Source organism: Columba livia, chromosome 3 (assembly GCF_036013475.1).
Source record: "Columba livia isolate bColLiv1 breed racing homer chromosome 3, bColLiv1.pat.W.v2, whole genome shotgun sequence".
Taxonomy (NCBI): Eukaryota; Metazoa; Chordata; class Aves; order Columbiformes; family Columbidae; genus Columba; species Columba livia.
The window spans coordinates 46,644,189-46,670,779 of NC_088604.1; the positions used below are offsets into that span (position 1 = coordinate 46,644,189).

At 47.1% G+C, this 26,591-nt stretch overlaps 1 protein-coding gene across 10 annotated transcripts in view; it reads left to right on the forward strand.

Moving 5' to 3' along the window:
* PRDM1 (PR/SET domain 1) overlaps positions 1 to 26,591 on the forward strand; it is a 103,469-nt gene that overhangs the window by 73,065 nt on the left and 3,813 nt on the right. For 4 of the 10 annotated variants that reach the window (XM_065056615.1, XM_065056610.1, XM_021297251.2 and 1 more), the window contains 4 exons: positions 6,476 to 6,724; positions 13,673 to 13,792; positions 16,997 to 17,249; positions 24,970 to 26,078. In XM_065056615.1, the coding sequence (XP_064912687.1) occupies positions 6,542 to 6,724; positions 13,673 to 13,792; positions 16,997 to 17,249; positions 24,970 to 26,078 (1,665 nt within the window). In that variant the 5' untranslated portion in view covers positions 6,476 to 6,541. Of the gene's footprint in view, positions 1 to 2,933; positions 3,731 to 4,733; positions 4,904 to 5,580; positions 5,601 to 5,977; positions 6,218 to 6,475; positions 6,725 to 10,799; positions 13,146 to 13,672; positions 13,793 to 15,485; positions 16,794 to 16,996; positions 17,250 to 24,969; positions 26,079 to 26,591 lie in introns of those variants that run through there. The other 6 variants (XM_065056612.1, XM_065056613.1, XM_021297254.2 and 3 more) reach the window with 6 other exon arrangements.

Below are 26,591 nucleotides of genomic sequence, written 5' to 3' on the forward strand. Positions count from 1 at the left end.
ATGGACTTACCAGGCAGGATGAGAATACCCCAAAAAGTGTCATGACTGCCAAGCTGGGAAAACACATGAAAGTCGAATCAATGCAACTAATTCTGAGGTGGCTTTGTTATTTCAGATTGTTTTGAGCTTGTTGCAGGGCTGATGTCATTGAAGTATCCACAGGATCAAGCCCTCTAATGTATGTATACTGTCCTATCTCTCTGCCATAATCATCTGGAAATCAGCCAATTTTAAAGGAAAAATTCCCAAAGCGCACCCTTCTTTCAGCCCTCTGTCACCACCAGTAAGGTGGGGAAGCAGTTGTAATGGGTTGGCCCGTTTTCATTTATTTTTCCCCAGACTCAGTTGCTATGGACAGAATACTCAGAAGTCTGTATTTGGGATATGAAAGTTTGATTTTGGTGCTCAGGTTTTCTTGTCTGGTATAAACTTACATTGGTAGAAACACGCAAAGACGATACAGGTGGTGTTGTATGGGCTCCTGGCTGTTACCCCTACCTTTCCCAAGACCACCAGAGCTCAGAAGTGTGATGGGAAGGCGGATGGTAACCAAGAGGGGAACATACATGGTCTTCACGGTGAGGCATTTCCCTTCTCATAAGGGACAAAGAGATGGCTCCTTACGTTTAATCTAGACCCTGAAGTCTGCTACCTTTTCCCACAATGAAACAAAGCACAGTGACAAAGACTCTCCTGCTTTCTCAGTACCTTCACCCCAGCTTGCTCCCTGTGAAACAAGAGCAAGTGGCTTCAGACTGTTTTGTCTTTGCTGTTCAGCTGCATTCGCCGCGAAGAGAAGTCCAACTTCTCACGGTGACTTCTTGCCCTCCTGGTAGCCGGCCCAGACAGCCCCGGCTCCTTCTTCTCAGACTCGAGCCTCAACAAGAGGAAATGGCTGAAGCTTAGTTCTCACTTCTGTGTGCTGCAAGAATGTTTTTTCCATTGGAGGAGAGTTGTTTTGGCTGATTTGTAAGTCATCTGAGCAGTATTTTAATAAGGCCTAGCGGGAAACAAAAAGGGTTATGGTATTTTAGTTTGACTCCTTTTTTCTCTTTTTAAGGAAAATTTCTTGAGAGGATAAAACACCACTGAAATCAAAAGAGATGCTGAGGCTTGCACTAGGCAGTAGCTGAGAGTGCAGCCAAAAGATCTGCTCTTGGTATTGCACAGCTGAGACAAAAATAAATGTAAAGGCATTTGGAAGTGCTACGAGGCAATGACCAGGGTGCTCTGTAATTAAAGGCAGTCCCTGAAAGCTGCATGTGTTAATTCAAATGCCTCCTGGCTACACCATACACCACCCCAAATGCCCTTGCAAAAACCTTCATGTAGATTCAAGTGCAATTTTAATTTCTCTCCTTATAGGCAATACCGCGCTGAGGTAGTCTAGGGCATACAAAGCCTCTGAGATCATATCTGAAGCCTATAGGCTGTGTTTTGTAAAGGTCAGGCCAGTCTGTGAGAAGAAGGCTTTAACTTTTCCTGTCGCACAGTCACTAGAGCATGCTGAGTCTCTCTCTTTCCCTCGAATCTGACAGCAACCAGGTTTTCGGAAGCATGGCCCCAAAACACCAGCGTATCTGTCTCAGCAGAACTTGAAAGCGAGTTCTTCTTTGTGTTTGATTCCTCAGCCGGCTTTTAAAAGATGTGCAGTCGTGCAACTACATCATGTACCTTCTCCGAGTAATGACCACAACTGGTCCCCAAATGTTTACCAGCACAAGGATGCCTACATGCAGGAAGTGGGAAAGGGGGGTGGGTCTGGTAGTTACTCTTGATGTGGTCAATCTGCCACTGACCTTGCTGGGGCAAGGGGAAGGGGAGGATGTGAAAATGAGACTCTGCTTTAATCTCTTGTGTGCATTTTATCTCCCCTCCGACTTTCTAAAGAAGTTTCATCTATTAGAGCCAGCTCTCTTCCCTCCTTCTTCCCCTTAACAATTACAGCAGGCGCAGGGAGAACAGCAGCAGCGGCGGCAGCTGAGGCTGAGCTGGGCAGGCTTGTTGTTGAGCTGAAGTGGTGATAGCATCAAAGGAAATGGATGGGGATTTCTGAGATCAGAGCTGTTAGGGCCATTCATGATTTGTTGTCAGGCTGAAAGCTGCTGCAGAGAGAGAGCTGCCTGAGAAATGCTGATTAATACGGTAATTGAGGTTTTCTATGAGCGAGAAGGAAAAAATGAAAACATGACTAAAAATGTTCTTTTTGAAATGAACAACATTTGAGATTGCACATTCCAGACAATAGCAGCTACTGGTATGAAAGATTTCTATAAAAGAGCAGAAAACTGCTGGTTGAACAGGGTGTCTTTTTATGTTTCTCTATTAAGGAGGAAGGTCAGAAGGTCAGTCTACATATTTATTTAATGGCAGAGTTTCCTTTGTGATTCTTATTTTAGTCCACATTCTTAACAATTTGTTTCTGTCTCTCCTTTCTTGATAAGCTTAGTTTTATTCCAGGTCAGGCACTGTTAGGCTAGACCCACATGCCAGTGAAATCCCTTCTTCTGCGCTAAGGTAGTTCTGGGCTTAGCTTTGAGACACCTGGAGCTAATTTCAGGATAGTCTCGGAGTGTGCCACAGAGTTATTTGAAGTCCACAGGCTTCACAGGCTGTACTCACCTCTCCGGGCTCTGACCTGGCATATTGGCATCTGCCTGTCATCCTGACGAATATTTCACTTCATCTGATCAGATCTAATCTCTGCTTCCTCTTCTTCTCCAGACCAAAAGCATTCTCGGTTCCTTGAAAGGTAGACTTGCTTTATTCCCGCTCTCCTTCACATTCAGAAGATCAGCCCCTGAAGGAAACATATAAACTCTTTTTTCTTGCCTCCCCCCACCCCGCCCCGGCCTTTCTTTTTTCTTTCAAGCTAACAGGGAAGTGAAAAGCTCTGAAACAGCTGCCTCTCAGAGTGAGACTATTTTTCGGTAAAATAATCACCTTCAGTATGACTACATTGTTTTTCTGTTCTATGCGGTGTGACTCAGCATCAGTTAATTAACCCAATCAAGTAGGACGGATTTCTCTCCTTTAATGAATGGTTCTTCCTACTTCAGAGCCTTCCTAGACCTCATTTTGGATGCGCCTGGGTTTTACCGGGTATATCCAATTACATTTACATCCTTCAGCCCAGTGCTCGGGCCACCTCTCTTGTGGAATTACGTTGTGGTGGAAGTTAAGCCAGGACACTCACTTGCAAGCAGTTGCCCTACTTATGTCTGCTGCCACCAGCCATCCCGCGTTAACGCACACGGAAGGTCTTTACACAGATATACTATTCTCAGCATCGCAGACCGAAAATGGCAAGTAATCCTTTCCACACATCTTTTTATCAGAGAGAGCAGGAGCAGGTTAAGGGAAAGGGATGTCCCTTGTCCCTCATCAGAGGGACAAGCAGGCACCCGGTTGCATAAACGTGCTCTTTTTTTTTTTTTCCCCTCTCTCTCTCTTTTCCTGTGAGGAAATACATAACACCCAGATTGCCCCAAAAATATAAGCGCATGTGTGTTTGAAAGAAGAATGTGAAACTAGCTGCTGCATGAAGCACTGGGAAAGTGATGAGAAGTGCACTCACAGACGTGCAAGAAGAAGGAAAAGTAGAAGAGCTGCCTCGCAGTGAAGCAACTGGTGCTCGCTCTGGGCTGTAGATGGCTATAAATGGAATTGTGCATCGCCGTTCCTCCGAGCCTGAGGACGCCTCGCTGGAGAGACAGGACCACTGAAGGAAGTAAGGCATCTGGCCGTTTTGTAATGAGAAGCAGGAATGCTCTCACTAGTAAACAAACAGGACATTGTATGCCATCATCACAGGATGTCCTTCCTTCAGCCAGTGTGCTGACTCGGATTGGAGGAAGAAAATTTGGTGCAGGGGTCTGCTAATTGCTCTACCAATCCTCCTTCCATTGCCGGCGTGCTGCTGGACAGTCACTCACGTACTGCCCTGTGCAAGATCGGCGCTGGTTTTCTTACCGCGCCGTGAAAGAGGCATCGGGTTTGGGGATGCTGCCTGCCTTGCCCCGCTCTTGTGAGCCTCCCTGCTGTTACGTGGCAAGAGGGGGGAGATTTTGTTTAAAAGAAGAAACAGAGGTGGTTTTCGTGATGCCTTTTACAAGCGTTGATTAGAAGGAGACTCCGGAAAGGGATAAAATCAAACCCTTGCGACTCCCATGTGGTCACTATCAAGTAAAGTACTATAATTGTTAAGGTTTGGAAGCAAATGCTTTAAATGGGGTTTTAATCGGTATGCTGGAACCCGAGAGTCATTTTCATTGTAGCGTTCTACCTAGTCAAACTGAGGGAGAACAAAAGCGGGTACGTGTTGATCTCTGGAGCTTAAAATAGCGCGAAAACCAGATTTCTAGTCAGAACTGCCTCACGTGCGATGCGCGGCGGTGCCCGCCCGCCGGACCCGGGCCCGGGCCCTGGGCAGCGCCGCGGCCCACCCGGCCGCCACAGCTTGGTGGAAACGGGACGGAAAGAATTATTATCAATAATTAAAATAAAACAAACAAACAAGCAAACCCGGGCGGGTTGCGCAGGGGCTTGGGCCGCAGGTGGAGCCCCACCTCCCGCGCTGTGAGGAGAGGGAGGGGAGGGACCGCGGCCGGGGCCGGGAGGGCGAGCGGCGGGCGGGCCGACCCGGCCCGAGCCGAGCCGAGGCGAGGCGCTGTGGCAGGCGGCCCCCCAGCGTTTCCCGGCGGCAAGAGCAGGGAGCGCGGCGGCGGCAGCACCTGTCTGACAGCGGGGGAGGAGCGGGAGGGGGAGCGGCGGCTGGAGGTGTGAGTCAGTCTCCCGGGGACCCAGCGCTGGAAGGAAGGGGAAATGTTTACTCTGTAGAGATGAGCCAGGTTTGCTGCCGACGGTGGGCTTCGCTCTGGAGACGCGCGCGGATTCTGCCCCGGTAAGGAGCGCGATGCCTCCCCCCTCCACCCCCAAAACTCCCCGGCTCCTTCTTCTCGCCCTCCCCCGGAGGAAAAGTTTCTTCGCCGCCTCTCCCGGCTCGGGAGCGCTCATCTGATCGGCGTTAACCCTTTCGCTCCGCCGCGCAACTGTCATCCTCCCCCCACCTCCCCGAGTTTCGCGGTTGGTCTCCTCTCCCCTTTTTTAACGCCGGGAGTCAGGACCTGTCGCCCCGCTCGGCTCGGCTGCTGCCGGGACGGGGCGCGGGGCTGGTCCCCAGGCGGCCCCGGGGTGCGGAGGCGGCTGGGGGCGCTCCTTGCGGCCACCCCCGCCTCAGCCTGCCCGGCGCGGGAACGGCGGTGCCCGGGGGGCGCCGGGGGTCTCCCGTTCGCCCGGAGTCGTCCAGCTTTTCACCTCTTCCTCGGAGAATCGCGCTCTTTTCGGTCTTTTTTTTTTTTTTTTTTCCTGGAGGAGGGGTGTGAATTTCATAGTAGCCGCGTATCCGAAAAGGAAAAATGAAGGGATTTTACGCCGGACTTGAACGTCATTCCCAGCTACCGGCGTAGGCACCAATTTTGGTCCTTTATGGAAGGAGTCCGACCTAGTACCTGTTGGGGGATAGGTTTGATAACAGGGCTCCTCTCCTGGATACACAGAGGGGCTGAAGGACTTGGTGGCATTGTCCTGCAAGGCTCCTGGTCAGTGCTTTGAGCTAGCAGTTCTCGGAGGTGCCATCCAAATCAAAAGGCATAGAAGAACGTACTTTCATCTATCTGTCTATCTATCTATCTATCTATCTATCTATCTATCTATCCATCTATCTATCTGTCTACCTACCATCTATCTATTTAATGTATTTCTCCTGCTCCCTTTTTTCTGTTCTTTTCGGGCCCCGGGAAGGTGTTGCAGTGCTTTGTGCAGGGCAGCTGCTGTGCAGTGATGCTGGCAGGATGTCTGTCGGCTTTCTCAGCCTTCCATGCCAAAGGATAAGGGGACGTCAGGAGGAGGCGGGGGGGTGTGGGGGGGCAGGTTGTTTTGAAAGTTGTTTGTGCGTTGAAAGCCGGTGGGAAAGTTCAGGCTTCCCCATTTGGAAGAGGCAAGGCTGGGTTCCGCTCTTCCAACATGCGCTTTCCATTTTTAGCTTCATTCAGACGCAGACAGCAGCTCCTTTCCTCTTCCTCTCCTTGTTTGTGACACTTTTCTGAGGCAGCTTTTCCACAGGCGACTAAGTGGTCTTGTGGCCATGACCCCACATTTTCTTCAGCATGGAATATTTTTTTTCTCTCTGAGGCATTAAGGAAGGGGTCTGAAAAAGGTAAAGCAGTTGTCAGCCTGGGGATTTTTTCCTCTTTGTTTTTGTTCCCTCCTCATTATTACCGAGGCTGGTGTTTTAAGGCGCTGCTTCAGTCAGAGCAGCTTCGTTTACACTGCTTTTTGGCTATTACTCAACTGTACCAACTATACTGCATACGCTTTTAAAGTGTCACAGACTACTGTATTAGTCACGCTGTCTCAACGGAAACCACAACACTGAAGGACAATGAGGATTAAAGGCTGTTTTCTTATTTTCCAGGCTGCTACACAGTGTAGCTCGGACGCTGTGAGTTTCAAGAATCTGGTGAAAGGGAGAGAGTGGACAATGAAAATGGACATGGAGGATGCTGACATGACTCTGTGGACGGAAGCTGATTTTGAAGAGAAATGCACATACATTGTAAATGATCACCCGCTGGATCCCAGTGCCGATGGAGGCACCCTAACTCAGGCAGAGGCTTCCTTGCCAAGGAACTTGACTTTCAAATACGCATCTAACTGCAAAGAGGTAAGCGGCAATGCTCTGGGGAAGGTTGGAGTCAGACAAGCCGAATCACAGCGCTTCGGAAAGTGTGTGCTCACCTTGGCTTCCATTCTTTAACACACACACACGCACACACACACACACGCCCCACCACCAACAACAAATGCTGCCCACTGGCTTTTAAGATGAGACCCAAATAAGTCTTGTAAGAAACTGTGAGCTGATCATCTGTCATGTAGTGTTTTCACTGGAAATCACAGCCAGCCTATCCCTGAAACTAGTTCTATACCAATTCACAAACAGTTAAATTTTCGCACAATTTGAACAGCATCTGAATAAGCATATTTAAACTGTGGGGTAGTTCTCTGTGCCAATTTCTAGACTGCTGTTTGCCAGGACCATTCATTGCCTCTGGCTCAGAGATTAAAGTGCCTCGGTTGTCCAATAAATAGCTTTAAAAAAAGTAGAGGAAAAAAAAATTCCTGGAAATGTGTTTAATTATTTCTTTTTGTTTTCCCTTTGATTATGAAATTGCTGTATTCTTTTCATAAGCTTGCTGTATTCCCAACTTCCTAAATTCTTAAAAACTGCAGCATATCGTTTAAGGAAGTGATGGTAGAACTGCAGCAAGCTTGACAGAAGGGTGGCCGTAGCTTAAATTAACTTTTGTTTATCTGGGACAGTATCTTCACTGGTAGCTAGCCGTGCGAGTCTGTCCTATCCTTGTCCCTGGAGTGGGTACATTCTTTGTTGTTGTTTCAGAAGGGCTGGAAAGAAATAAGCCCGGATGAGCAATTTGGTTTTGTGTTTACTCCTTCGTATAGAGTAGCTATTATAGCTAGGTGTGATGTTCGGCAGGGTAATAACCCAAGGGACAACCCTTCATTTCTCCTTGTGCTGAGACTTGTGGTATAGCAGCTATTACCTGTGCTTCTACTTTGGCTAAACACACTGACCACAGAGCTGAAAAGAACAGGTACACTCATCCGTGCCTATCAAATATTTCCTTCCAAAGTAGGTACTTGTTTAATCCTGCATATAGAAATAGGGCCGGACCTCCAGCTGGAGGGTATTGGCACCGTGAAATTTAGCTTGGCAGTGCCTAATACAGTGCCTAGTACAGTGCCTAGTAGGTTTGGTAAGAAGTTAAAGCTAAATTCTCCTGTAAAATCACTCCTCTTTTCGCATCTGCCTTGCCCTGCCCTGCAGAACTTTGGCAGAGAAAAGACATGCTCCAGAATACAAGTGCAAAACCTTGTTTTGTGTTACTGCGTCGTTAGATAGGTCATACATTGTTGGGGAGTCAGGGGAGGATAAAGCTGGGACTCCGCTGTGCGATACGGCAGGATTTCTTGGTTGAAGGATGAGTTTGCAGCGCGACAGCTTGGGCAGATCCTCGGCAGCCGGCTGGTGACTGATGGGCTGCCCAGGCTGCTTTTGCTCTCTCTGCCTCCGCGGCAGACGTCCGAGGAGCTTTCAAAATTCCCAGTGAGCGTGTTTGGAAACACGGAGGTGTAATTTCCTTACTCTGTAGCTCAGCTCAGTGAATCAGGGTAGGAGGATTGCTGCCATCTCTGTATAAGAGGTGGGAGGTAGCTGAAAGATTTCTGGTTCTTCCTTGTAAAATGTGACCTGTGCAGCTCCCTGCTAGTGGGAGTCTGAATATAGGACATCCTCCTTTTGTTCTCCACAGTTCCCCCCGTCTTTTATTTGCACTGAATAGCACCTACAGTAAGGAGCAATAGCAGCTTTCAAACCCTGACTCTTTCTCAGGTAGCTCTGAAATAAAGGGGCAATCTGATTCTTCTCCCTCCACCCACCTTTCAGTGAAAACTGTGAGTGTATGGACAGGTCACTCCTTTGCTCCCTGTCTGCAGGGTGAAATAGTTGCAAATGGCATGATCCACTTGGGTTCTAGCAACTTCAAACGCAAAGCACTTTTTTTCTGTCTGCCTTCCAAGTTTGATTTTGTTTGCTGGGGTCAGGACTGAGTGCGTGTTGCTCTTACACATCAGTGTTTGTGGGGTCAGTGAGGGAGCCTAGTTCTGGTTCTGACCTCATGGAAAACCACTGGCGTCCTGACAGCTCGATGGGGTGGGTTTTTTTTGCTTGCGAAAGGATGAGGTAAGACTTAGGGGGTTGCATGCGTGCATGTTTGCCAGTGGGTTTCAGATGTGAGCTGTCTTCATTGTTAACTTTGGGGAGAGCTGCGGCTCCGTCTGGTTGAGAGCTTTAAATGCTGAGTCAGTTTATTGACAAAAACATATATAATGCACCGCTTGTGAAACACTAATACTGTCATGATTAGATCATGAGATCCCAGTGCTGTCATGATTTGTATTATATCTCCACTTGGAGTAGGAAAAGTATTGCGTGCCTGCTTCAGAGGGAGGAAGTGCAACCGCTGTTGTTTGGGGAGGGTTACTTTTTGTGTTTCTTTCCCTTGCATGCTTTGTGAAGCGAGTAGCGCCTTTCTAAAGGCCTATTGAACTTTCAAGGGAGTCTATGACATGTCATACTCTTGTTTATTCTGGGATCTTGATTGGGGATTTTTCTGAAGGACACATTTTTCATTATGAGTTCACAGTATGTGTCAGCATTTTAAAAAATGAATTACTACTGCTCGTAACACTTTAGGCTGCTGGGTTTACATGAAGTCATTTATTTATTTCTGTGCGTGAATTATTTATCTTTTGCTCCAGTTTTAGCAATTGACAAAAAATGATGAAATGCAGTGCCAAAATCACACTCTAGAAGGCCATATGTGAATGATCTTTTTCATGCAGACATTAAAAACTTTTTTCCCCATAATTTTTCCCTTTGGTCTCAGTCCTTAAAGCCTGAACAGCCCTTCTTAATATAAAGTTCCAGTTGTTCTGCTGTCTTGAATATTACTGGTGCCTCATCTTCATCTGTGAGCTTGACAGAGAGAAACATACCTCAGCAAACCCATTACTTGTTCCATTTCCCCGATAAAGCTGTTCTTTTGAGACAAGTCCTGAATCAGTGATTTTGATGAAAGCAGTGATTTTGAGCTGTTACAAAGTGTGCCTTGCTGACCTCAGACACTTGTTCTCCCTTATTACTTTTATTTCTTCTGTATATGATCACAGAGGAAGCGGTCTAGAAGTGTTTTATTTCGTGGCTTCTCTTTTAGAAAACCGGTCACTGCACAGCGGTGGGCAAATTTATGCGGGCTTGTGTAACTGTAGAACTAGTACTTAAAAAATAAATGTGTGTTTTTTCGGGACGCATGGTGGCCTTCCCTATTTGCATTTGGAAAATATTGTTATTTCACTGAAGCCAATAAGAGTTTGTTTGGTGGTTTGTTTGTTTGGTGGTTGGTTTGTTTGTGTGTGTGTGTTTTTAAATCTCTCTTCTCCTCTTCTCCTCTTTCTCTTCCTCTCCTCTCCTCTCCTCTCCTCTCCTCTCCTCTCCTCTCCTCTCCTCTCCTCTCCTCTCCTCTCCTCTCCTCTCCTCTCCTCTCCTCTCCTCTCCTCTCCTCTCCTCTCCTCTCCTCTCCTCTCCTCTCCTCTCCTCTCCTCTCCTCTCCTCTCCTCTCCTCTCCTCTCCTCTCCTCTCTCCCCCTTTCCCCCTTTCCCCCCCCTTTTCTTTTCTGTTTTGTGTTTGGTTTGGTTTGTTGGTTTGTTTGTTGCGGTTTGTTTTGTTTTTTAAGTAGTTCGAGTTCGGCGGTCCCATTGCAAAATATCCTCCCCTTGCAGAAGTAACAGGGCTCATTGTTTGCTTCCAGTGCCCCTCTCTCCCCAAACAAACTTTCAGGAGCGCGCGTTGGTCTTTCAAAGCACCGTGTAACATCAGATTTTGGACCCGGAGCCCCTCCGTCTCTTGCCCGGGGGGGCTGCTCTGCCTGCCGCGCTCCCGCCCCGCCCCCGCCCGCCGCCCCGCTCCTCCCGGCGCCGCATTAGGACCCTGGTCAGTTCCAGGGCCGCCGCCCCGGGCTGCTCCGGGCTCCCCCCGCCGGGCCCGCCCGGGCGCCGCCGCAGCTGCTCTGGGCGCATCCCCTCCCGCTCGGAGCGAGGGGACCGCGGGTCGGCTCTGCCCGGCCTTGGCGGGGGCTACGGCTGCCCGCAGCGCCGGGAACCGGCCTTGCGGCTTCAGGCGGGCGTTTCGCTTCGTCTTCGTGCAAAACAAAATGCCGTTTTGCTGAAAGGAAGAATGTGGTGGTGGCCCGCTTGAGAGAGTGTTGGAAGTCGGAGCTCTGAAGGGAGAGGGGTGTAGGTGTCTGTAGCGAGGAAATTGCGCTGCAAACAGCGCGTTTCCCCCTTACGGCGCGGCTTGGAGCCGGCGGGCTGCCCGAGGGCAGGAGGCTTTTATTTGTGGGGAGCGAGCTCAGGTCATGCTCCCCTGTGGTTCCCCGGCCACCAGGCTGCTCGGGAAGGTCTCGTCGCCGAGAGGCGGCGATGTGCCGAAGGACACCTGGTGGACACAAGTCTGAAATGCCTCTGCCGCAGCTTTTCGGCAGCCCGGAGACGGCTTCTCCTCACCTCTAGATGTGGAGTTCCTTCACTGTTTTGCCTACAAGTCCTTGGCAGCTTGGTACTTGGTGGCCTCTTGTCAAGCTACTCCCCACTAAGCTGCAGCCCCTTTTGGCTGCGGCAGGGGGGCTGTCAGCAGCGCAGAGCCAACCTGTCCTGGCACTGCCAGCACCCGTGTCCGGGGGGGTACCCCTCCTCAACCACAGCAACTTAGCTTGTGAGGGCACAGTGGGGGCCAAGGATCGCTGACCAGAAAGCCACCCTCAGTTAAAAGTCATCTGGACCGCTTCATTCTGGTTTGGCAAAACTTCAGTGGTGGCACACACGGATGTGCAGAACATCCTCTCCCAAAATAACCTTCTGATGGGTTACAGGGTGAGAAATCGTCTTCGTGTTCAGCTGCGCTGGGGGAGACACAAACACTGCATGTAAGGTGGATATCAAAAAGTATCTGCTGTGTCAGAGGCACCAGTTCAGTGAGTGTTTCAAGTTGACTAGTTCGAGGAGTGATTTCTAGAGATTCTGAGAATTTCATTAAAGTCATTTTAATTAGAGCAAAGATATTTTAAAACCATGAAAAAACTCAAGCTATCGTGCAGTAAAACTGGTAGGGTGTGCTGTATCTTGGTTGTGAACTTTTCTTGAGAGGGCAGATGGATGTAAATGAAGATATATGGGGAAGATGAGAAGAACATCTGCCTTTCTCAGCTCTCTATGAGAAATGTACAAGCAAGGCAAAAATAAAACTGAGCCACTGAGCTTGTTTCAGCTTGTGGTAGGTGTAGGAAAATTTCTGGAAGTCCCTTTTCTCTCTCTTCGGTCCAGATGCACAGATCAATGGAGCATTTAACTACCTCTGCTGTTGACGTTTAAATTTTTCTGTAGTGTGCTGAAACACATGTTGAAACACAGACAAACGCAAACAGCCACCACGTACGCCCAGCAATCTGTTTCCCGGTGGATTACCTCCTTGATTCCATAGCTGTTATTTGTCCCCTTTATTTTGACATTTAATGTGAAATTATGCTAGGCGTTAGTTATTTACTGGGATTTTTAATCTTGACCAATACACAGGCAAGTATTTGTTTATCATCTCTCGCCCTCTCTCTCTCACGCCAAGGGTGATACAACAGAAGAAAATGTAGCATGAGAAAATCACAAGGCTTAGCTAATTTGTGAAGTGCTGTCTGCAGTCCAGCGTTTTTATCATCCTTTGCTGTGAAGAACTGTTAGGAAGAAACTGAAATGCTCACTGAAGTGAGCTATCTGCAGGGTCTGATGAGCACTCATCTGCTGTGGTTGATTCCTTGTGGGGTACAGACAGTAGTAATCCCAGCTCTTGGTGTTTGTCAACCACTCCCGTTCCTGTCTCATTCTGAAATCCTGGTGAACAAAAAGACAACTGGCAAGATGTGTGAAGGGGATACGATTAATACATTTTGCCGTGAAAGTTTGGTTGTAATACCAAATCAACGGGCTTTTTGCCTTCCTTGTTTTCACTATCTAAGCAGCAGGATCAGTCTTGAAAAGGCCTGGGGGGTTGGGTTTACAAAACGGTTGGGTTTCTAACGTTGTTTGGATACATTAAGTGTAAGAAGATCGGTGAGGAACAGGGAGAGACAAAACCAATAACTCAGCAGTGTTTTGCAAAGGGTTACTCCAAGGCACGTTCTTCTGAATAATGATGAATTGCTTCCTGATTTGTGGTCAGTGACTTTTTTTGGTGTAATTACTGTCAAGAAGGAAGCTGAACAACTAGAGTACATTTCTTAGACCTAGCATAGTGGAGCATTTTCATCAAAACCCTTACGCCTTTTTGACCAAACCCACTTGACATATGTTACCGGAACTGCTGCCTCCTTTTTATAAAAGAGGGTGATCTGTGAGTACATGTCTCAAAGCCATTTCGTATTCTGTTTTGTATGCCACTGTATGCTGGTGAGAGAATTGTAGGTCGTCTCTTTTTTTGTTCTCCTTTTAGCTATCAGAACGGGTACAGAGTGAAGAAGGTGGGGGTGGGGGGGAGTTTCATTTTCATCTGGAGGAACAGTCATTCCAATTTCTGACTTATTAGAAAAGTGAGCTCTGTAGCAGTGAAGTGATTGATAGCTATTGAATAATTTTGTTTGCTGGAACAAGACTTTTGGGGGTTGCCTTTGATAGGAAAAATAACTTCTCAAGATATTTGACAGTCTCTTACTGTTTCTTCTTGTAAATGTATTTCCACAAAATACATTTTTCAGGCAGTGTTTGTCTTTGACTTCCATATGTCTCGGTAAGATGCTAGTGTCTAACAAAGCTGGTTGTACCATATCCAACACAGTTGTTAATTATATTATTTCTGTTTTGCTGACCTGTCACTAAAATTTCGTGCATCGGTTGCTTTAACCTTGTTAAGTTTGGGGGATGGGGAGAGGGAAGAGGACTTTTTGATTTCTTCTGGCCATGGACTGATCCTGTGCTGCTCTTCTTGTAGGTCACTGGAGTTATAAGCAAAGAGTACATCCCAAAAGGAACGCGCTTTGGACCTCTGGTAGGAGAGATCTATACCAGCGATACGGTTCCCAAGAATGCGAACAGAAAATACTTTTGGCGGGTAAGCAGGAAAAAACAGCCCCGTGTTGTTGCAGTAAGCAGATCACTAAATGAGTACAGCTGAGAAGTTGGGTCACTTCCTGCCTCAGACCTGTGCGCAGGCAGGGGGCAACGCCTGCCACGCACTGACAGAGCCAGTGGGGTCAAATAAGCCGAGGAAAAGCCTGGGCTGCCTTGGAGGTGGGGACTGTGTGGGTGCAGAGAGCGGGGGAGATGCGCAGCCCTGCCCGGCTCTGTCTTCAGAAACAGATGGGTGCTTGATTGTGTAAAGAAATAGTTCTGCTGCTTGCTGCAGGGGCAGGTTATTTTACTTTTCTTCACCACAAAAAGTCATTCTTGTTTATGCAAATACCACGCATCCTTGATTTTTCCAGCAACGGAGGAGCTGTGAAAGTACTGCAAATCTTTTACTCTGAAATTATGATACATTTTGTGTCATTTTTCCCTGGGTTTTAAATAGAACTGCTATAACACAGTAGCGAAGGTCTTCAGCATATATCATTCAAGTCATAAGCTTTTTTAACCCACTTCAGAAAGTGTTAAAAGAGCAGCCCACAGAACTGAGTAAAGGGAAGAATCCATTAATGACAGACAAACACCAGAGGTGATGTCTAATTTGCACTCTGTAGTATAAGATGGAAGGGAGCACGAGCCAATTTGTTTTGGCTTGGGAAGTCTGTGCTGGGGAATATGCTTCCAGTTTTTTGGTTGACATAATACTTGGTCTCCTTTACGGACCCAGTATTAATTGCTAGAGAACATTCCTTCAGCCCCATCTCCTTCCATGGATTTGTTCTGCTGCCTTCTGGCCACTTAGGTTGTGTCTAAATTGGTGGAATTTGGAGTATATCCAAGCCTCCATGCCCAGGTGCCTGCTTGCCTTAGCAAAATCCCGACCTCACATCCAGGTGAAACCCAGGGCAGCACCAGCCTTCCCCACACCCTTTTCTTCCTACCTAATTGCATCATTTTGGTTTTCTCAGGTCATCTTTGTGCAATGCAATACAGCATTGCACAGGCAGTTATTTGCATGAGTGTTTTTACAAAGCAAGTGACTGTTCTCACATTCATAAGGCTGAATTTTTCAGGAGCTTGTGACTGGCATAGGAAGAGACTGGCATGCCAGCCCTAGCACTGCTAGTTGCTAGTAAGACAACCTGATCTAGTTGAAGATGTTCCTGCGCATTGCAGGGGGGTTGGACTAGATGACCTTCGAAGGTCCCTTCCAACCCAAACTATTCTGTTTCTTTAACAAGAAGGCAAACATTGGGAAGAGGAGCTGCTAACCATCTTGCAGGGCTTCATTCATATATTGCAGTGAGAAAGATGACATCATTCTCATGATGTGATTTTAAGCCTTAATGTGGAGGGATCCTTGGAAATAATATCCTAGGAGCCATCTAAGCATCGTTAAATTCCCTTTTATAATCTCTTGATTCGTTCAAGGCACGCTGCTGCACCAAGAATGAAATCCTTCCTAGGGGTCTGAAACAGGCTTGCATATGCAAAGGAAATTGTGGGAGATAACATCCCACATGTTATTAAAGGCATCCTGGGCGTGCTGGCAGGAGCGGGAACATCTGCTGCCCGCGCGGGGGGACGCTGCCTGCGCCTTGCCCACGCGTAGGGGAGCAGGGCCGCCCGGGGCCGGCGTCATTTCTGGGAACCACGCCGTGACTCAGCACATCTGTTTTGGCCTTCCCCAGAATAGGTGGGAGTCCGCTGGGGCCCCTTGGCCCCACAGCCGGAGCGGGGTGACTGGCAGCATCCGCGGCCCTGCCGTGGGAGCCGCGGAGGGCCGGTTTGGGAAGCGGCGGCAGGCGTCGAGCGCCGGAGTCCCGCGTTCCTGGAAGTTTGCGAGCCGGGGGTGAGCAGAGAAACCCGAAGGCTCCTCTCGATGCAGCACAACTCGCCCGGCTCTCTTCCATTTTCTCATAACAAACACACCGCAAAATCTCTCGCAAGCCGCTTTGATGAGGCCACATGTATTTCCCCCTTCTCAGTTTACAGGAAGTTACTCTTAAAAGAAAGTGATTCTGGTGTTTACGGCCCGCATTAAAGGGCCAGGCTGCCTCGCCCCTCTCCGCCGGCAGCTCTTTCGGGGAGCAGAGGAGAGGTCCTGGCTGATGGGTGCTCATGGGGCGCAATGCCCGGCCAGGTGGGTGCAAAGGGCAGTGATGTGAGCACAGAGGCAGGAACACGCCGCGGAGGGCTTTCCCCCCAAGAGAAGCTCTGTCTCCCCTTTGGAAAGTCATGTCCTGCTCAGAGAGGTGCGTCGCTGGTTCCTCACGGGCTGGCTTTTGCCCGGTCATCTGCTTCACAAAACTCAGGAACCCCATTTCATCCAGTGTGGAGTTAGTTCCCTCTGAGAGGAGGGGATGTGTCTTTAACAAACATGTCTCCTGGATTTTTCTTTTCTTTTTTTTTTTTTTTCTGATTGTCCTTATCACTTGATCAGGACTTCTTCCCCCTGGAAGCCGCTGAGCAGCTTTTAGATCAATATTTCTCTTTCCTTTCTGTGGACAAGCCAGAACGTGTCCCTTGTTAGGAAAAGTGACTTCTCATCAGCTGGCCCCTATCCAGGTCTTAGTTAAGTTATGGCAGGTGAAGTTCATCTTTGCCTCGCCCAGCCTTTCTACAAAAGGGCTACAGTCCAGCTATGAGCAAGTGTTGCTTTAGGACTCCAGGGGGGTGGAGGATGTTTGCATAGTTTAAACCTTTGGGCGGAGGTGGTAGGAAACTGCAAGTACAGAGGCCATAGAAAAAGGTGAGAAAGACTGTGACGTAGCACAGCCAGTCAGTCTTACACACAGGTGACTCAAAGCATTAATGCAAGCATGCACTCAGACCTGCAGTCATTAGCATCACCCACTTGTTGATCATAGCACCAGGAAAAGGGCTCTAAGGTAGCCCGTTCACGCAGGGAGAGTACTTCACATTTCGCATTTTGGATCTGATCTGTCCATGCCAGCAGAGCCATGGGCTAAGCAGAAATGGAAGAGGTGACTGGACTTACTCTTTTCTTAACACAGAGGATATCATAGTTGGAAATGAGGGAAAACAGCTTGAACTCTTATTTCAGTAATATTTTGTGTTTGTTTTGTTTTTTAAAAAAAAAGCTTATCATTTTTCTCCTCTGGACTCTGTTCGCGTGTTGCGCGTTGTGCATATATATATATTCATAGACACTTCCTCTCTGTTCCAGATCTATTCAGGTGGTGAGCTCCACCACTTCATTGATGGATTTAACGAGGACAAGAGCAACTGGATGCGTTATGTAAACCCGGGCTACTCCGTTCAGGAACAGAACTTGGCTGCTTGTCAGAATGGAATGAACATCTACTTCTACACCATCAAGCCCATCCCCGCCAACCAAGAGTTGCTTGTGTGGTATTGCCGAGACTTTGCAGAGAGGCTGCACTATCCCTCGTCCAGAGAGCTGACAATGATGAACCTCAGTAAGTGGATTACAGTACAAACAAGGAATGCTAGTAATGTCTCTTCTGTCTAAATGATCTAATAATAAGTTGTATAATTAGACAGCTGCATCATCTGTTGTGTCACAGTAGGTAGCTCAGAGTGGAAAAGGGGAATTAAAAAACCCGACGCAACAGAATGAGTTCCCAGTGCCGGTTCAAATGCAAACAGATTATAAAAAATCTGAACACTTGCTGGTTTACAATCTGAGTCTTATCTGACGAAATTCCGGACAGACAACCTGAGTGTATCCTCTGCCTTCAGAGCTGTAGATGTTGGTTCACTCTCAGACTTCCCAAGTCCAGATCTCATGGCGTGTTGAGCCAAAGTCTGCTTTGACAACATATCTAAAGGTGGTCCAGTCGTGCTGCCAGACTGTGCAAGGGAGTGGCCACACGCCATAGCTCTGTCTAGCTGTCTGACAAAATATGTGTTAACTGCATAATGCTCTTGGAGCCTCGCATTTACGCTTTCTTACCTTATGGGAGCAAACCTCCCGTGGTCTTTTCATCTGGTTACTTGTCCTTTAAGCTCAGTGTATTTTGTCCCCGTTTCTTGGCTGCATATCGCAGCTTTCGTTTTCTGTTCAAAAGTAATAGCACTGGTAGTGGGGGGAAGAGGTATTTCCAGGAGTTTATCTCTGTGTTCCTCTGTGGTTTCTGACCATTTCCAGCCTCAGCGCTTTACTCATAGCTTAGTCACTGCCTAGCACCTCACCCAGAGCCCCTTGAAAAGAGGGAGAGATTCTCGCTGACTTCCTTCCACTCTTAGGCTGCTTCCCCCCTTCTAGCTGCTCGGAGACAGAGCAGAGCGTTCTTTTGTCCTTCTGCCAGTGCCTACACTGAAATTTGAAGGAAAAACTGGAAGCAGATTTTTGTTTGGTTTTTGTTTTGATTGTGTATTGGGTTTTGTGTGCAAGGTTTTTGTTTGGTTGTTCTTTGTTTGTTTTTCAATACAAAGATAACTATTTGCTGTTATTTGGCAGCAAATGATGGGTTATAAAATGTAAGTGTTACTTCAGTGAATGCTGGAGCTAAAATGTAACTCGGCATGATGAAAATGATGTCGCATATTCAGGTTAATCAAAAGTACATCTGTCCTCCATGGATGTTGTCCTTTTCACCAGTTTTTGGTCTTTCCCTGCTGAATGTAAGAAATTATAGAAGAAAATTTGCTTTCTCTTAATGGCAGAGGGAGGAGAGGGAGGGGATGTCCTATGCTGGTATATTCCCTATTCCAAAAAGTTCCCACTGATTCTGTCCTCTTTGCACATGCATGATTTGTGCGGTTTTATTTCCTGGTATGATGAACCTCCGGCTTTTCAGTGGGACGGGGCAGTAGCATTAAATGTTCCTGCGGATAAGGAGTTTGCAAAGACCCAGCCAGGCGCATGTGGCCACTTGTTAGGAGGACACACAAATGCAGCCTCAGTCTCCTGCGTCTGCTGGCGTCCTAGGTTGCCTTGCAGAAGTAGTGAGGAACGTATTTGTAAAGTGTCGACTAACTACCTGGTTGTTCTTACTCTGGTCAAAACTGAGGGTGTCTGGACACGTGCAGAACAGTCCGTTTTAGAAAAAGTAGTTTTAATATGTGGATTTAAACAGACAGGATCTTGAGAAACAGTTTTGTAGTTCGGCCTTAACGTTCGAAAGAGCAGCCTTGCCAGATGCTGAGGTGGAAATATCCCTTATATTTAAAGATAAACCATTTAGAAATTTTATGTTGGCCTCTTCCACCCAAAGAAAAGAGCAGTTCAGAAAAATGAGAAAAGGTTCTTGCTTTTTTTAATCTTTTCCCCTCATCTTTGTGACAAATGCCCTCAGGCCTAAGGCCTCCAGTTGGTCCAGAAACCCTACAGGTTCCGTGAGGACTGAGGTTTTCTAAAGTTTCAGTGCTATTCCTTGAAAAGTACAGAGAAAAGTCCAAGAGTTCTTCCAAAGCTGCTTTATTGGCTGAAGGGCAAGCAGGGATGCTTTTTCCAGCGTTAGTACAGGAACCAGATGAGTTTAAAGTGAATATCAGCACCGTGCAGTTTTCTTCCCAGGCCACTTCTTCCAGTTAAACGTAAAATTAGTGAAGATCCCTCTCCAGCGTCTCCCTTTAGCACAAGCCTGGCCAGGTGCCCCCACGCTGTGGTAGTCTGTGAATAAGGTGCAGAAGGCTCGTCCCCGCACAGCTGGCATCCTGCGCCTGCTGCAGACATGGGGCTTTGCCCCATCAAAACACGGTAACACAGTCTTGCTTGGGGCCACCTCCCAGCTGGTCACCTCCTCCACCTGCTAGAAGGTCAGGGAGGCTGTCTCCAGCCAAACATATCACTCATAATTCGGTGTTTAAAGTGTCACAGCTTCCCCCAGAGGGGCTGGCGAGCATCACCCCCTCTCCCAGCTCCTGTCTGCTGGTTTTGGCACCCTCCGAGGAAGAAGCAGGGAAGGTCAGGGCCCAGGTCCCACCGCCGGCTGGAATCAGGGTTTCCACGGTGCGTTGTGCCCAGCTCCCTCTCTCCACCACATCTTGGGTGTGCAGAGCGTGCCCGTGCCCGTGCCCGCCGCAGGCTTTGGAAGAGCTGTGCCCTTGGCTGGTGGCCCAGCCCGGCACAGGAGAGGCCGCCCGGGACACACACCGATGGAGAGCTTCCAGCGTGGCCTCAGTTTTGCCAACTTCAAGTATAGGCAGCTGCTTGAGGTGCCTCAGGGCTTTGAGGAGCGCGGTCTTGCAGTTCGGCACCTCAGTTCCTCTTTAAGCACCTGAACGGGATGGGCCTCCGGGGAAAAATGTATCAGAGAATTTCTCTGGCTTTATTTCCTGTAATTAGTGGCCTCAAAAATGAGAGCACTACCACTTTAGAGCATAAATATATTTACACATCCCCATGTAACATCTACTTGCCTCTGTAACAGCAAACTTTCAAATTAAAGGTAACTTCTCCAGCGTTAGTTCATTTGTGCCAGGGAAGGAAAGCATCCGGATTGAAGACGGCAATTAGGCATGAACTTAGTTATGGGTTTAACCCTGTCCCCTGTGTTTTCTTGAATTGGGGCCTTTGACCCAGTCCTTCAGACGCTGGAGCACACACCTACGTGCCTTCAAGGCCGTGATTAGCTCCGAGTGGAGCTGCGTAACGTGGAGTGGATGTTGAGGTGGCTGCAGGGAGTTGCACAACAGCGGCAGAGGCAAGACCGCGGAATCCCAGCAGGGGAAACTCAGTCTCGGTTCAGACGATCCCTTTCTCCTTCCTGCCTGTTTTGAGGCCACTGATGTTTTCTGTCAATATTTGAGATGCCTCACCTTCAGATGGTGCCATTGTCCAGTAAACGGTTTTACGTGTGATGGCACAAGATTTCTGTATTATGCTGGCCAAAAAAATTGAATTTCTGTAATATGTTACATGTGCTTAACCTCATTTAACTAGGCCTTCAGGTTGGTTTGGTTTGGTTTTTTTTAGTTTGTGATATGTTATTTTTGGAGTAGCAAACAGACCAAGGAAATTTGTTTTGGGGGTCCTGTATCATTTAGCATTTAAGTCCTACCTCAGTGTAGGAGGATTATTTTGGGATGGAGGGTAGAGAGGATAACAGTTTAAAAATACAAGACAAAACAACAAATAAAAAACCCCCACACCAAACAATTGCATTGACTCAGGACATGACTATTTGATAATAATGCTCACGTATTGCAGTCATATGATGCAACTTCCTGCTGCTCATGTCCATGTTTGTCTCTTCAGTCAAGTACGGGCAGGTGACATCCTTTGGTCAAGGTTCAGGAAAAAAGTTTGAGATGGGGGGAGAGGAAGGTTTCCATATTTACAAAACATTTGGCGATCTTTTTGTTTCATTAACAAGGTATTATTTAAAGTCTTCAGGAGTCTATGAAGATTAACTTTTTAATGCTGTTTGTTCAATGTAATTTATTCTTCTTCTTCCGGCTGGACCTGACACGCTGGCCATTAGCTGAGCCCCACCGCTGGCTTTCTCTTTTGTTTATGGGCAGTTTCACTTTCTGGTTTTAAAGCTTTTCTGTTTGGGTTGAGAGGAAACATCTGCAGTTGCTTAAAAAAAATGCCTCCTGGCATCTTCAAAAGGGCTCAGGAAAATGATTTTGAAATGATATGAAAGGTTGTCTTCACAAAAGCAGAATTTGGGGGCTCAAGTTGACTTAATATTGAGGATTATTTGAAGGCTCCTTTAAAGACCTTCTCTGAGCAAAATGTTTTCAAAGGCATGTCACCCTGTCTTGGACACATTCAGAAAACAGATGATCAAATTATAGACTTCTAAATGTTGGTCTCCGTTCTCATTCTGAGTGGAAACGCTCTTTGTTTTGCCTGCTTCACAACTTCGAGGTTCTCTTTCTTCCAGCAAAAGAGGTGCTTAATTTAGATCGAAAAATGTGAATCGGCATGATTAAGCTCCACCACTCAAAGTGTTCAGTACCCTCTCGCTCCCAAAATTACTATTGAAATTACTGTCTGCCTACAACCGTTTTTCAGGTTTTTAGAAAAAAAAAACCCAGATCATTGTTTTTGTGAAGTCTTTCTCAGGCTGCAGCTCAGAGCCCAGGAACAGAGAGCAAAGGCTGTGGCTGCGACTCCCACACTGGAGTGACTTCAGGCAGCCTGCCCACCCGGGTTTTGTTAATACTTGAAAGTAACAGGAGTTTTGTCCCTTTTCCTCTTGCACGCACTCACTAATCTCAGATCCGAGCAAATAATCTGTTGACCTCGGTGAACAGTGGATTGGGCTCCTAAAGAGGCACGTCTGGGTTTTTTTTTTGTTTCTTGCTTTTTTCCCCCCTCCACTCAGATCAGCTATTTACAAATGCAGCTGTGCTGTTCTTCTTTTGTCATGAACCTCTTTTCTGTGTGTCTCTCTGACCACAGAAACTAGACACATCTTGGAAGAGTACGTGCCTCTGTTTAGTGTATATACATGTATATGGGGTGGGAGGGAGAAAGGCGTTTCAAGAGTGAGGGTGGGACATTGCGATCAGTAAGAAATACAAAATCACAAGTTAAGAAAAATAACATTTATAAGAAATATATGTCTTTTAACTTTGAAGTATGGCTCCTTTAAGAGCAACAAGAAAGGTTGTAAACCTCTCAATCAGTTTCAGCCCTGGTTTAAATCCATGTTCAGCATAAAACCTAAGAACCGCTCCTTTGCCCCTTCTCATATTTTACACAGTGCTGACACGCTTGTTTACGTTTTGATCTCTCTGTTGTTCCCGACCATCCCTTGTGCTCAGGTAGTAGCGGGGAAAAAGCCGAGAGGGGATTAGATTTACGGACCAAAAATAGCTTGCAAACTAAAGAGACCTATCGCAGTCAGACTTGAAAAATAATCTTTAAATATTGCCGCTTCTGTCTGCACATGGAAATCAGCAGCAGGGGGAGGCTTTACTGGGAACTTTGTAGGGAAGGAAGGAGCAATTATCTTCAGCCTGTCAGGTGTGGACACGGGCACGTTGCTCTAAGAAAGCCTTGTTTTCACAGCGCGCTGCCTTTCAGCGGCTCGCCGGCTGCTCCAGCGCACAAGGCACGTACGTCCCAGCCCTTGTGTGACCTGGCGGCAGCAGGAGCCGTCCTCCTTTCTCTGTCGCTTTTCCAGCAGCGCCAGCACTTCTCCTTCCTCTTTCCCTCCCCTCGGATTCTTTTTCTTTTTGCTTTAAAAGGGAGAAGTGTCAATTTGAACGTCCTGCTTGACAGACCCCACTGAGAAACTGATATGGGCCTGATAAGGTGGCATTTATTTATTTTTTCTGCTGCCAGGCTTCACAAGTCCCACTTTCCACCTCTCCCACCCCCCCCAGCTTTCAATACTTCCCCGTCTCGATACTTCCCGATGCTGATAGTGTCACCAGGAATGTTTGCTCTGAGGCGCTGGCGTGGTGACAGGCAGCTGATAAGAAGATGTAGATAATATTATCCACAAGTGCCGTTGTGGAGCTCCTCGAACCTAATAGGACCTCTATGTTATACCCAAAAATTTGGGTGGGCATTTAGAAAATGAGTTAACTGTCCACAAATACAGACAAAATGCCAAAAGAAAGCAGATGATTTTTAGTGCCAGGCAATGCCAACACACTATTAATTTATTTTCTAAACAGGTCCGTATTAAACTGTAACGTTGAGAGAAGTAATCGGGAAGCACTTATGTGTGTACGTGCTTGCTGCACAACATGCCATATGTTTTATTGTAAATATTGTATGTTTTATTGTAAATATTTTAGTTGAACATAACTCTATTCAATTTCATTTAACTGCAATTTGAAAATATACAAACTGCCCACATAATTCAAATTAAATGTACTTGCTACTAGTCTAACGCTATTTGAAAAGGGATGCTACTGTAAAAGCGGGTTGCTGTGAGTAGGGGCACGCTTTGGGAACAGCTGTTTTCTTTGATGCATTTAATAAACGGCTGTTTCATTGCTTATAGGGTAATGTTGCCAAATGATAAATTCCGTCAGAGTAGCGAATAGTGAAGCAAAGGATCCATGTTGAAAGCAGCGTGGTCATTGCCTGTTCCAATCTTCCTCTCTGGGTTCAGCCCGTCCTTCAAAAATCAGAAATAACTGTTTCTCCCCCTGTCAGTGAAGCAAGAGCAGTCGGTCACAAAAGCAGAAATCTGGCTAAAGGGCTCTGATACTTTCGTGTCACAAACCTGTCGAGCGTTGACTTGTGCCTCCTGAAGGAAAACCTTGCGTGTAACTAACCACAAATATGATACCTTCCTGTAGTTTTTCCCCTATAAGAAAATAACTTACAAGTCATAATTTCAGCATTATATAACTATTAACTTAGGGAGATTAGATAAAAGCAGACTTCTTTTTCTGCTGAAGTCATCTTTCAGTGTACTGTTTTTATTATGTGCAGATAACAATGTCTTTGCATGCAAATAAACACTGTATGCACTGAACTGAGCCGAGTGGATGTTAGCTTCTATTTCATTCTAAATGCATATTTATTTTGCCTTTTTTTTTTCCAAAGTACATTTCAACTTAAGCTGGAGCCAACTGGTCTTGCGTGCTTTTGCTTTGCTTCAGCATTTTTTTTATAAAGTACAGCTGTAAGCAGAGGAGTTTTGCATAGACTAAATGCCGCAGAAATCTGCAGTAAATAGTCTGCTTTGTTGTAGATGTTCCTAAGCAGTGTATTTAATGAGTAATGATCTGTTTACTGATGGAGAATACCTTCTCTTTGAAGGAGGCTTTCATCCCAGCCAGCCATGGGGTTTTTGGTACTGTAAGTAATTGAACTGGCTGGTGAAATGACTGCTGTGGTTTGGCAAAAGCCGATTTGTCATGCCTTGTTATTTTACTGAGGAACATTTCTAGGAGCTTGCCTTCTGCAAAGTCCTTCTGTTAAACCTGTATTGTGAACAAATGCTTGGTTCTGCATTTATTAGAAATACTGCCTAACTGGACATTCAACAGCAAAGCTACTCACATTTAAGGGGAAAGAAAGGTGAAATCAGTTCGCGAAGTAGAGACTGGCACTCTGCAAACGAATCATCATTTATTAACACTTAATACCAGCAGTCTTCACACAGAAAGCAGGTTTTTTGCAAGTTGAATGACTGCTCATCTCCAAGAGTGACCCTTCCTGCCCACTAAACTTGTAGGAGTTAGACTGTGTTTTGGAAAGAGATAATGATGGTGGCCTACCTAAATAATCGTGACCTTGTCTTTGTATTTCAGCACAAACCCACGTTAATCCAAAGCAGCACAGTGCTGATAAAGATGAGCTCTGTCAGAAAAGCATCCCAAAGAAGGAGCACAGTGTGAAAGAAATCCTGAAAATGGAGTCCAATCCTCCAAAAGGAAAAGACTTCTTTCAGACCAACATTTCACCAGTTACTCCAGAAAAAGACTTGGATGATTTGCGTAAGAACTATAGCCCGGAGAGGTGTTTCTTCCCTCGAGTTGTGTACCCGATCCGACCTCACATACCAGAAGACTATCTGAAAGCTTCCTTAGCATACGGGATGGACAGACCCAGCTACATTACTCACTCGCCCATCCAGACGTCTACGACGCCGAGTCCTTCCGGGAGGAGCAGCCCAGACCAAAGCTTAAAAAGTTCAAGCCCTCACAGCAGTCCAGGGGTCACGGTTTCACCTCTGGCACCTACTTCCCAAGAGCACAGAGAGCCGTACTCTTACTTGAATGGATCGTATGGCTCAGAAGGATTGGGGTCTTATCCTGGATATGCACCCCCTGGCCACCTCCCACCTGCCTTTCTACCGTCCTATAGCCCCCACTACCCCAAATTCCTGTTACCTCCGTTCAACATGAGCTGTAACAACCTGAGTGCTTTGAACAATATCAATGGCATCAACAATTTCAATCTCTTCCCAAGGATGTATCCTCTTTACGGCAACCTGCTCAGCGGGGGCAGCCTTTCCCACCACATGTTGACCCCCACCACGCTCCCCAGTTCGTTGCCCAGTGAAGGAGGCCGTCGAGTGCTGCAGCCTGATCATCCAAGAGACTTCCTCATACCCGCCCCCAACAGTGCCTTCTCCATCACGGGCGCTGCTGCCAGCATGAAGGACAAGCCCTGCAGCCCCACCAGCGGCTCCCCCACAGCTGGTACAGCAGCCAGTTCAGAACACATAATGCAACCTAAACCTACCTCAGTGGTGTTGGCTGCCACCGGCGGTGAAGAAGCCATGAATCTCATTAAAAGTAAGAGGAATGTGACTGGTTACAAAACCCTCCCGTACCCGCTGAAGAAGCAGAACGGGAAGATCAAGTACGAATGCAACGTTTGCTCCAAGACCTTTGGCCAGCTCTCCAATCTGAAGGTAGGCAGTGGAGAACAAGACACAAGCCTTCTTGGAATGCTCTGGTTTCTCCCTACAGGTTATCTATGAAAAGTAGGGACAGGTCTCCCTTGCTTCTTAGTCTATCAGTCTGGGATTCATACAGCACCCCCAGCAAGAAAGCGTGGTTATAAAGAGAGTGTTTTAATACTGACGCCACCTAATTACAGAATCACAGAATGATAGGAATTGGAGGGGACCTCAAAAGACCATCTGGTCCAATCCCTGTGCCAGAGCAGGAACACCTAGATGAGGCTACACAGGAATGTGTCCAGCGGGGTTTTGAACGTCTCTAGAGCCAGAGACTCCACAACCCCCATGGGCAGCCTGTTCCTGTGTTCTGATACCCTTACTGAGAAGAAGTTTCTTCTCAAATTTAAGTGGAACCTCTCATGTTCCAGTTTGAACCCATTACCCCTTGTCCTACCATTGGTTGTCACCGAGAAGAGCCTGGCTCCATTCTCCTGACACTCACCCTTTATATATTTGTAAACA